This window comes from Lissotriton vulgaris, chromosome 1_1 (genome assembly GCF_964263255.1).
Source record: "Lissotriton vulgaris chromosome 1_1, aLisVul1.2, whole genome shotgun sequence".
NCBI lineage: Eukaryota > Metazoa > Chordata > Amphibia > Caudata > Salamandridae > Lissotriton > Lissotriton vulgaris.
In genome coordinates, this window is record NC_141685.1 from 685381943 (window position 1) to 685394126 (window position 12184).

General features: G+C 44.4%; 1 protein-coding gene across 1 annotated transcript in view; it reads left to right on the top strand.

Moving 5' to 3' along the window:
* LOC147747658 (uncharacterized) overlaps nucleotides 1–12184 on the top strand; it is a 174408-nt gene that overhangs the window by 122630 nt on the left and 39594 nt on the right. Inside the window, exon 2 of the mRNA XM_086925828.1 lies at nucleotides 7367–7504. Within this exon, the coding sequence (XP_086781954.1) occupies nucleotides 7367–7504 (138 nt within the window). The remainder of the gene's footprint in view (nucleotides 1–7366; nucleotides 7505–12184) is intronic.

Below are 12184 nucleotides of genomic sequence, written 5' to 3' on the forward strand. Positions count from 1 at the left end.
CTTAAATAGCAGTTTAAATATGTGTTAATACTGCCATTGCAGCCTCTATGTGCAGTTTTAAACTGCCATTTTGACCTGGCAACATACACCTTTTTGCCAGGTTCTTCCTTTTTAATACATATAAGTCTCCCCAAGATTAGTCCCTGGATACTCCATAGGGTAGGGGGCAGTGCACTAAACAAGTAGGAAATGTAATTTTAAGTTTTATATGCCTTGGTAGTGAAAAACTCTTAAATTCATCATTCACTACTAGAAGGCCTGGCTCTTCATAGAATAATGTTGGTGTTACTTTATTACATTTAATACGCTGAAATTTCCAAATGGGAACAGGTAAAAAATCTAGGTTTTTGGAATTGTAATGACAAATCCTAACTTATGGTGAAGTTGGATTCAAAATACAATTTTGCAAATGCCACAAAAAGTTGGCATTTTTCTGCCTTAGTCATTTAGGGTCTGCAGCCTGTCTCTGGGTCACATGACTGGGTGTAGCTGATGGTTGGGTTTGTGTATTCGTCCTAGACAGCCACACACAATAGAGAGCTTAGGTATGCCTTGATGTGCCATCATTGGCAGAATGGGAGGAAGGAGCCACACTTAAACTTGAATAGGCTGTGTCCTACCTCCACACAAATAGCTGAAGAGACCCTGTAGTTAGTCTGAAGCCAGGGCAAGGAAGGCACAGCACCTGTGCATTTCAGAGGCATGCCTCTGGAAGCTTCTCCCAGTTCAAAGGTAGAACTTGGTCTAAATAATGGAACTCAGACACAAACTCTTCAGTACACTTCTGGATATGTGGACTCTGCCAGAAACTAGGACTGCTGTAGTGCTGAAATAACTGCTACTCTGCTGGGCTGCTATCCTGCTCATCTAGACCCTAGGGACCCAGAGTGACTACAAGGGCTAGTCTGCTGGCTCCTGATCTTAGCTTCTGAAAGATAAAAGGCTCCCCGAAATCCTGCAACAGAACCTGGACCCAGCTGAAGTGAGTTCCTGGCCCTGAAGTAGCACCTGTCAGGTCCTGGACCCTTGGTGTGGGCTTGGGGAGCTGTTGTTTTTGGGCTCTTTGTGAGCACAAATGGGCAAGATTTTACCAAGTCTTTGTCACCTGCTCTGACATACAATGAGAAGCTCTGGCAACTGCCTTGGCACACTGCAGCATTGACTGCTCATGGGGACTGCCAACATGAAGCAACAGCAACGCCCATCTGTGATGCATTGCCTGCTCTTCTCACAACCTCCTCTGTCTGCTAGAGCAGTGACCTCTTGCCGAGACCACCAACGTGAAGCTCCAGCAATGCCTATCCACCACGTATGGTATGCTCTTTGTGCAGCTCCGGCAACCTCCTCTTCATGCTACAGCATTGCCTGCTTGCAGGGATGCCAATGTAGAGGTCCAGCTACACATATCGGTGACTCCTGACCTGTTCTTTGCACTACTCTGGCAGCCTCCTGCGATGTTCTTCCAGTGCCTCGGGGTCCCTTGCACTAAGAACGGGACTCTTGACACTGATTTGAGACGATAAACTTTCAGCTGGACTAACTTGGTGATTGTAGCCAACCTGCACTACATCACAGTTGGTCTGAACTTGTGGCTTTGACCCGGTCCAGCGCGATCAGATATCCGTGGTTAGTGCTTTAAGTTTTTTGGCACTAGATTCACAACAATTTTTGAAAATTTATAACTACAGTTCTACTGATTGGATTTTTGCTGGTTTGGTGTTAAATAATTTATTGAAATGTACTCTCTTTTTAGGTCTCGCCTAGACGAAAGCAAAAGCGAAGCTTTTGCTGTCTATGCGAGACAACTTATGTTGCCGCTTTTCTGGGAATATTGTGGACATCAGACTGTTACGAGCTTTTTCTGCTGTAGTCAGGCTGTCACGAGCTTCTCCTTTGGAGATTTGACCTCGTGAGCGCGCCTTGACTGCATCTAATGGGCCGTGCGCTTCCGTGCCACTCGCTTTTCCTGCCGAGATTAGACCTCGTGAACGCGCACACATCCTCTCTCTTCAAAGAGAATGTGCACGCCCTTCAACTGCCTCTAAAGTTTGCTGTCCTCTCTCTCGCTAAGGCTCTCTCCGGGTCCTTTCCCTACCTGCCTCTCCATGCTCCGCTCTCTGTCTCGTGGGCCGCGGTGCTCCTCTATCTCTTCGGTGTCGAACGTAGAGAAGTCCAATTTTGTATATATGGTTCATGTTTAGGAAACTAGTAATGTTAGAGTGAGTACTTATCAGATATATATGAATGATTTCTGGGCAGAGTTGAAATTATGGACAAAGAAATTGTCCTATAAATGTATATACACATAATTAGTATTAAGATATCGCGTTTTAAGCGAATTCCTACATTCCCAAAATGCTCCTTGGCTATATGCAAATAAGGTTTGCACACTCATTGGAGAGTGCGTCTACCCCCTTTCACACACCCCTTTCGTTTGTGCTCCTTCCGATTGGCTTACATCGGAACTGAAAGGACGCTACAAAAGCCACCATCTTGGAAGAACTAGATACCAAGCCCAGTCAATACAGATCTACCGGTAAGAAAGCAAACGTTGCGACGTTTATCTGTTTAATGCAATTAATGTGAATTTATGAGCAAGAACAAAAACATGTTGCATTTGCTACATGTTGTAATTTTGCTTGAAATTTACATTGAACAACAGAATCAAAAATTAGAAAATTACACGGACATTTACAATACCTGGGTATATAAGTGCTTCATTTCAGTTTCGACGCAGAACTAAACCGGCGAGCACAAGACAAGATGCACCACTTTCATGACGATCGTTACACAAAAGGACCGCCTTCATTCTCATGCGTGCCTGGAAGTTGCCTGTTTGTCCCTTTTCTGTGTTGCTGACAGCCAGACCTTGCCCGCTTCTCAGACACGCCTCCACTAGTTTGTACAACTCTCTTGCATATCTTTGGCTCTCCTCCTTTACGGCGAGTACCCTGTTACCGATTGATGCTTGGGCACTGTGCTCCACTGTTAAGGTAAAATAAAATAAAATAAAAACTGTTAAATAATAATTGACGTTTTACAACGAGGAGTCACATTGTTTTCGAACTTATCTGTTTTGACTTTTTGCCCAATGTTCCTTTAAATCCCACCGAGTTCTTCTTTGTTGCATCAGGTGACCGAGGAGGCTCCTTCAGGAAAGTATATTTTTTCAACCGATTTTGCAGGAAAGAGCAGGCTGAATCAATGTTTTTCTTCAATCCGAATCAATCAGGAAATGAATTTCCCCTGCATTTTTTCCTGAAACTCTCTCTAATCTATTCCAAAACATCGGACCGCATGAATTCCCCTATAATTGCAAAGCACTAATGCGCTTCGATGCCTCTTTAGGGGTTTAACTCACAGCGCATAAGAAGCTCCCCAAACTGCTTTGTCTTGTTCAGTAGAGAAAACATCTATAATTGTTTTATTTATGCGCCGCAATGTGTTTCAGAAAACAAGAAACTTTGACTGTACCGGATTTGTTTATTATAATTAAATGCATGTATTGTGTTCTACTATTTTTGTGACTAGAATAGCCGCGTAATTAGGTCCCGATCCCCGAAATTCTGCAGGACGCGTGTTATTTATTACACTCCCGCTTTTTACTTGCCTTCTCGGACACTGACAGAAGGAGACCGCTAGAACTACTTATCCCTTCAAGCTCCGTGGCTGGCAAGTTGACATACATTCTGTGCGACGTGGAGTGCTGTTTACGGTAGCTGAAACTGAGGGCTAGCGATATCTCTGTTCCCGGCCCTTTCTGACAGTACAAATGACGTTCAAGCCAACAAAAGGAAAGGTGAGTGAGAGAGAAAGTCCTGCTTTCTGGTGGGAGCTTGGGGACGGGTAGTCTGAGTTCGTAGAAGAGTTCTTCTGTTTCCCATGCGCATGTTTCAGAACCTCAACCAGGCAAGTCTGATGCTATCTGGGACTTGCAGTCCTGTGTATCCCAGTATAAAATCTGTTCGTCAGTACACAGACACAACAGGATTACCTATTGACGCTGGATTGGGAAAGAAGAGAGCCCTTGATAATGTGCAAGATGCACCATACCACTGAAGAAAGAGTTTAGAAATCCCTGCGACTTGGGAGTCAGAGAAAAGGGATCCCATGGATACGGGGGTAAAGGCATTATTTTATGTGTGGGAGTGGGGATAGGGGCCGGGGCAGAGGTATAGGAGACTACATTTCTGTTGTGGCGAGCGTGGGCCGGTAGCGGGGGAGGTGCTGTGTTTGGTGGCAGGGTCAATTTTTGGGGACCCACTACAAATTGCCTTTGGGCTTGAGGCCTGTTTCTGTCACTCTGCTAAATTTATTGTGCCTCGCACGTGGAACACGCTGCACCGTATTCACTACATCCACCTTTCCCAGGCAGTCTCATGTCTCATGCGCATATAAACAGCATCTTGGTAATGAGCCGGCTCTGAGGGCTGCGAACAAAAATATCACTGAGCATGCTTCCTCACTCCCAAATCAGATTCCGGGTCTACAGATCGCACTGTGCAGTATGTCACTGTGTTACTTTTAGGGTGGTTTTGGATTAAGATTCGCTGCTTTCAGGGCTCTTTTCATGTCTGTCTGTCTGTCTGCTTGCCGTGTGTATCTGGGCTGCTTATTAGGAGCTAGGGAGTTGTGCCGTGTTTCCCTTGCTTCTTTTCGTCTCTATCTTCCTGGACTGATCTTCAACAGGGGATAGTGCGGTGAACGCGGATTCTATTCTCTCATCGGTTTTCATAGTGAGAGGGTAACCATAACCTTTTTTGCCTGTTTCTGTCTCGGTCTCCCTCTGTCAAAAATTGCGCTTGGGGGCTGTGTGTATGTGCCTTGGCTGTCCCCCAAACTCTGCACAGTCGCATACATTCGAGAAGAAAATCTTTCATCTGGAATATTACAATGAAAATCAGGGAAGGAATATCCAAGCCGGATTCAGAGGAGGTAAGCACCAATTGTTGTTGTATGTGTTTTTATTTTTTAGCTGTGTAAGAATTTATTTCCTCGATGCCAAGGACTTTATAATCCTAGCTCTTTTCTGGTGTTATAATTGTGACAAATGCCTTGATGAATTGACTTACATTTGTCGTCCTCCTTAACCTATTTTCTGAATTCCAATGGTTATACTTAACTGCTCAGATAAAGATTTTTTACCTACATTGTGCTTGCTCTCATCCCCATCCTTGTGGGCGATCTTACTTTGATCCATCGGTTACATGCTGTATGTGCATATCCACACAAGCCCCAGACATGATGCACAAACTCGCAATTAACATTGGCATGGCCTGTCTGTACCCGTCATTTAGCTCATGTGAGGGGGTGACCCAGTGCCTTCAGACCCTGACCGGTGCGTAGTTGTGCTTTACCAACTCCTGATGGATTGATATGTCTCTGCCACTTCTATCATTCATACACTCACCCTCTTTGCACGGTGCTCATGCTGGAGATGCAGGGTCGAAGAGTTCTGTGTGCCCTATACACCTAGCCCAAATAAAGTCTCCGTGCACAGCAGTTCCGTTTTTAAGCTGAGAATGTTCACAGCCCTGGAAGATGTTCTCTGGCCCCTCACTGCAGTGTTCCCCTCGCCTTCAATGCACATCTTCTGTGATGTCATTCAGGTTGAACTGTTATGGTGCTTGCCTGCTAGGAATGGTTTGTCCATGCTCCTAGTGCATGTGTTCGCTGCCAGGGAATGCTTGTGCTCACCTGCAAGGGATGTCCTGTCCACTCTTCTGATCTAAGAGCCCAGGTGCAACAGATTGTTTAGTTGTACAAAAAATGGATATATTCATGTGCAGTGGATGGTTAGTGTGTTTTTAAACCCTTCATGGTGTGGCATATCGGCTGATCTTGCTTGGTGCTCACCTGCATTATTGCCTATGCAGGGTGGCTGCATTGTTTCTTACCCTTGCTACAGGCAGTCTGTCTGAGTCAAGCATGATGTTTGCACAGCCATGAGTTTTCTACTCGTGTTATAATTTGTGAAGCACACATTGGTTTACCACATCCTGAGTGTTTGCTTGCATTAGCCTCTCTCTTACCTCACCTATTGGCCTTCTATGTCTCTCTATTCATTGATGTCCTCTTTCCCTCACGTTTTCCCATTATTTTATTTCTTTCTCTCTACAATGCTCTCTCTGCCTCTTCTGCTCCATCTATCACTCCCTTTGCTTTCATCTCTCTTTCTATCCCCTTCACTGTTTCCGTTCACTCTCTCTGCTTCCAATGTCTCGCTCGTTTAATACACCTGTCTTACCTCTGTCTCTCTCTCCCTATTTCACCATTCTCTACTTCTCCCTCGCTCTTCCTCTGTATGAGCCTCATCTCTTTACCTCATCTGCACCTCTTTTCTCTCTACTTCAATGCAATAGCTCTCGCATTTGCGAGAGATTAAGCTATTGGCATTGTAAATGACAATGCCATTTATTTATCTGTTTTCAAAAACAAAACATAAATAAAAATGTTGGCATTTACAATGCCAATAGCTCTAACTTTTCAAAAGGCGAGACCGTTGCATTGTAAATGCTTGTTTTAAATTGATGGGGAATTTTTCTTATGTTTTTGTTTCATTTTATGTTTGTATGCTGCATAAACAGTTTACACATTAAGGTTAAGGCTGACTGCTTTTTGTGCCGGGCTATTCAGGGTTAGGAAAAGGGACATTTTTTGACCTTTTGTGGGTCACCATGCAAGAGATTGTGGCTGTTGCTTGACCACAGTGGTACAAAAGGGGGTGGTGATGGATGGAGCATCTGAATCAATCAAACACTCACACCCAGTCAACAGATCTGGGTTTAGTCCATCACCGTTCTTAAGGCCACTCTGCCACCACAGTTCAGACATGGCCATATGCAAATCAGTCTGACCTTGTGCCTCATGGGAACAGTCCAGCCCGAACTGCCAAGCCATGCCTTCCCTGGACCAGAAACAAGCTTCCTAGGACCGGTTTCTGACATTACAGCCGTCTTCAGCCAGGCTTGTTTGAATCCAGTGGCAAAGTGAGCAAGGGACTCACGTCTGAGCATACCCTGCCAACATATGGTGAACAAAGCGGTACAAAAGGGGTTGGTGATGGACAGAGCATCTGAACCAATCAAACACTCACACTTAGTCAACAGATCTGGGACCACGGCTCCCACCCCAGTCACCATTTCTCACACCTGTGGTCAGGCACAACATACAATCACAAATCAATCTCCCATTATAGAGCTGTAGCTTAGCCTGGGGTGCAGCATAAAAATGAATACTCACACACTAAACATAGGCATGTGTAATTCTTCTTGGTCCGATATGACATCCATTGTCCATCAAATTTGGCAACTGCAATCATAATGAAAGATGAATTTATAATAAAATATAATATGGTGTTTTTCAGGAAAATCTGGAGTGATGCTGGAAGTGGAGCTAAAAAAGATGTTACATTCTATAAAATGATTGCCCCAACTGGATATGTCTGTTTGGGAAATGTAGCAGTTCCGAGTTATACAACTAAACCAGATCTAAATGCGTATAGGTAAGTAGGAACATGTCTTGTTATGATACAGTGTGGAAGTGGCAGAAAATATTTTTATAGTTTTATGTATGTGTGTGCCAATTACTAGGTTAAGGCTTGGTAACATCACCACTGATAACATGTAGGACAAGATCTAAGTATGGTTAAAACCCTATCTAGCAGCCAGAGGTAACAGAATTTTTGGGGCTGTAACCGGAAATTCTAGGAGCACTTTGTTTACTCAAAAACAGCCAAAGGCATTTTAGCATTGGAAGGAAACAACCTTTACAAGGTTGTTGTTTCATTACGTTCCATAACAATGAGGTTGCTACAATGACCGCTTTGTTACAACCCAATGCCATTACAACACAAGTTATTAGATCGACTGGCTCTAGATGGCGCTCCAACCTAAGGAATATTACGAATTACTAATCCAAAACCTTCACTACTGTTGTGCAGGGTGGAGTTGAAATAGTATATTATACCATTCCTAATGTTGGAGTGCGATCTACTGCAAGTCGATCTAATGACTTGCGTTGTAAAGGTATAGCGTTGAAACAATGCGGTTGTTGTAATGACAGCATGGTTATTGAACACAATGTAAAAGCATGCGTAGCAGCATGCTATATTCAGCAGAGAATGCCAAAAATCTTATAGTCAGAGAAAAGGATTCCAGCTTTGTGCGTTAGACCTGAACAGAGTAACCTTGGACTTAGATGGATTCTGTTCCTAGTTATTTAATTTTATCCAACTTTGCCCGACCATGACATGAATGAAAGAAGTAAGATGATGGGTGTTTTAAATTACCAGCAGCATGGTATCATCATTTATTTATTAAAAATTTTATATAGCGCGCAGTTACCCTCGGGCATCCCAGCGCTTGTCCAGACGCCAACAGTTAACCAAAGGCCAGTTCAGTGCAATCAAGCAGGAAACAAATGAGTTTTGAGGTATTTACGAAACCACACAGTGCAGGTCTCAGAGCGCAACTTTAAATGGAGCGCGTTCCACAGCATAGCTGTGTTGACCGCGAATCTTCTCCCACAAGTACGGGCCCTTTTTACTCTGGGGATTTTGAGGAGATGTTTCTGATCAGAGCGCAACGCTCTATTAGCTTTATAAGGCACCGCTAAGTTCCTCAGTATGGGAGGGCCCTTCCCCTGAAGGATTTTGTGAGCTGTGCAGAGAGCCTTAAATTTGACCCTTTCCCGCACCGGGAGCCAATGCAGAGCCTTTAAGGCCGGTTTAGCTGACTGCGTCCTAAGGACGCCCATGAGCAGCCTTGCAGCAGCATTTTGAACCTGCTGGAGTTTATTAAATGTTGCTTCAGGGGCGCCCTGAAAATTAGCATTACTATAATCTAGTCTCGATGTAATCAGCCCCTGAATAAGCAACTTCCTTGATGTTAAAGGAAGAAGAGGGAGAACTTTGCGAGCTGACCGGAGAAGGCCAAAACAGACTCCTGCCGGTTTTTTTGCCTGGGTCCTAAACGACAGGTCTTGCTCTAACCAGACCCCTAAACTCTTGATCTCCTCTTTCGAGCTCGGGAGCTCTCCCATCCAGCTAGGCCAGCTGGTCAAAGGGAGTGAAGGGGTCTTACTCCCTTACAACATTATTTCTGTCTTCGAACCATTCAACTTAAGAGCTGACACACACATCCAGGTGTGGACTTCCGACAGGCAGGAGTGCAGTAAATCGGGGTTCTCCACCAGTTGGGATAAGGCGACCACCAACTGCGTGTCATCCGCATAACTGACGATTTTAATGTCAAATGGGGCCACCACATCCTCCAGGGGGGCCATATATACATTAAACAATGTAGGGCTGAGGGAGGAGCCCTGTGGCACCCCACACTGGAGGGGGATAGATGTTGACTGATCACTACCTTCCCAGACCTGGTATGTTCGGCTGTTGAGAAATGACCTAAGCCACTTCAGAGCGACCCCTGACACATCAACATCGGACAGTCGCTGAATCAACACCTGGTGGTTCACAGTGTCGAAAGCCGCACTGAGGTCCAGGAGGATCACTGCCTTGACCCTCCTGAGTCCAAAATGCTTCTGGCTTCATTCACGACTGCCAAAAAAGCGGTGTCGGTGCCCTGGCCTGGCTGGAATCCAGTTTGTGAATCTCAAAGCAGGCCATTAGCCCCCAGGAAACCTGACAGTTGTTGATTCACTAACCTTTCAGTGATTTTACCGAGTCACAGCAGCAGGGAGATGGGCCTGAAGTTTGCCAGGTCCGAAGGATCCAGACTTGGTTTCTTTAAAAGCGCCTTTACCACTGCTGTTTTCCAGCTCGGTGGCACCAAGCCATGGGCAAAGGATGCGTTCATTAAGTCGGTAACAGGGACCGCAATAGAAGTTGCTACCTGTTTCAGGAACTTCATAGGGACCCGATCCCTAGGGGAGCCACTTTTCATAGAGCCCAAAGCCTTAAGGACTTCAACCACTGATACTGGGCCAAAAGTATCTAGATGGGTAGATGCTCCTCTTGGCTGTTTTACTGTGTCCATTTTATGACCTGGCTGAAGCGACGGAGACTGGGGCAAGGTGCTTAATATCTTCTCAATTTTCATGTGGAAGTAGTCTGCCAGCTCCTTACACTTCTGGTTGTCATGTGTTACCACGGGCTCAGGAACTTTAAGAAGTTCCTTTACCACTTTAAAAGTCTCCCTGGAAGAGTTGGAGGCAGATCTTATGCGCTCCTCAAAGAATTGGGCTTTAGCATGACGAAGAGCGGATTTATACCCCCTCATTGCAGAGCGATATTCCTCTCGCCTGGCTACCTCCTCATCAACATTATTGCTTAAAAACTACTTGTCATGATAACACTGAAAAGAGGTAATCTGTATACAATAAGAAGTAGTGAGTGGGGAAGGTGCAGAATCCTATGGAACTCTAGAGATTACTTAATAGAAATTGGGTTTCAGTGGGCCAATATTTCATGAACATCCAAGTAGTGAATCGTAACAAAACCCCTCTCCCCTGTTCATCTGGGACCTCTTCCATACCTACCACACAAACCCATCCTACTGTAAACACAGTCTCCAATCTTCCCAGCATTCCTAACTCCAGCCTTCCTTGCACGCCATAACACACGGGAACCTATAAAACGTTATCTCAGAAATCAAAAATATACTACTACTCGCTGAACATTCTCTCTCTAAATTCGAACTTTTCAAATATCTTTAACGGCAGCCAACTGCAACACTCATTCCATCCACCTTCCTCTGTCGAAATGGACATCGTACATTCACTACAACTCCTTAACTGACTCTGAAATCCAATCTTTATTACTCTCTTATGAGTCTATTTCTTGTACCCTCACTAATAAGGATGAGTTCTCCATTCTCCCAGTCCCCATTAATTCAAACAGATATTCTCAGCTGAACAACAGAAAGATAAACACTAACAACCTACAAAGAGTAAACTTGACCTTCGATACCCATAACTTACTCTCGTAAACTTATCAATTCAGATCTCCTGCCTCCTACTCAACTGCTGCTCTACCTTGAAACACACCTCTGACATCACAGACCTCATCCTAAACCATAAAGTAGACATAACCATCCTAACGGAATCATGGCTCACCAAATCATCCTTGCCATGCCTAGACCTCCTTGTCCCCCCTGACTACAGCATTATAAGACTAGACAAGACTACATAAAACAGGTGGAGGTCTAGCTGTTATTCAGCAATCCATCATCCCTATCTAGAAGTTTCACGCCAAACCTCTTGAATCCTGCGAATACTTCGGGCTCTCCATAAAATCTTCAGACAACCATCCCTACAACCTACATATTTTCTACCACCCACCAGGTCAAAATGACTTATTCATTGACCAACGAATGGAAATCATTACTACAAATTCTACCCCTCACTCCAATGACTTATTCCTAGGGGACTTCAATCTCCACTTGGATGACCCCCTTGACAAACAGGTCAATGCTGTCAAAATCTTCCTATCAGACCATTCCCTGAGCCACGCCTTCTCACTACCAACACACTCTAAATGTTCTACTATAGACTGGATCATCTCAAAAGAAAAACAAGTTGAATCCATTTTGATCTTCCCATGCAATTGGTCAGACGACCATATTATCACCTTCTAAATACCCGCCACAAAAAGAACACCCTCCGCACACCAACTCATGCCCCAAAAGTGGATCTGAGACACTGAAAACCTTAACTGGAATAATCTAACTACCCACTGCGAGAAAGAACTCCTTCCTCCCAACAATGTATCCGATGTCTATGATCTCACCGACCATTACAACTCCTCGATGACCAAACTAATTGACCACCTAGCCCCACCTAAACTCAAAAGACTTCTGAACAAAGACAAAAACCTGTGATTCAACAAAGCCCTTACCAAACAAAGGCGCATACTGAAACTAAATGAACAGATTTGGAGATAACATCCCGCCTCCCCTCATCTCAAACTGCTACGAAAATCCAGAAACTCTTCCAACAAACGTATTCTAAGATCTAAAAAAGACTTCTTTCACTCGGAACTTGACAATGCTAAAAACAGACCAAAGAAACTATTTGACATCTTAACAGAACAATCACACAAACTGGCCAAATCTGCTCTCTTGATCTCAAAATCACAGCTAAGCAGTGAAAAATGATCGTCCTTCTTCACAGCCAAAGCCAACACATCACAGAATGAGCTTCAGATGGCGGCAATCAACTCAAC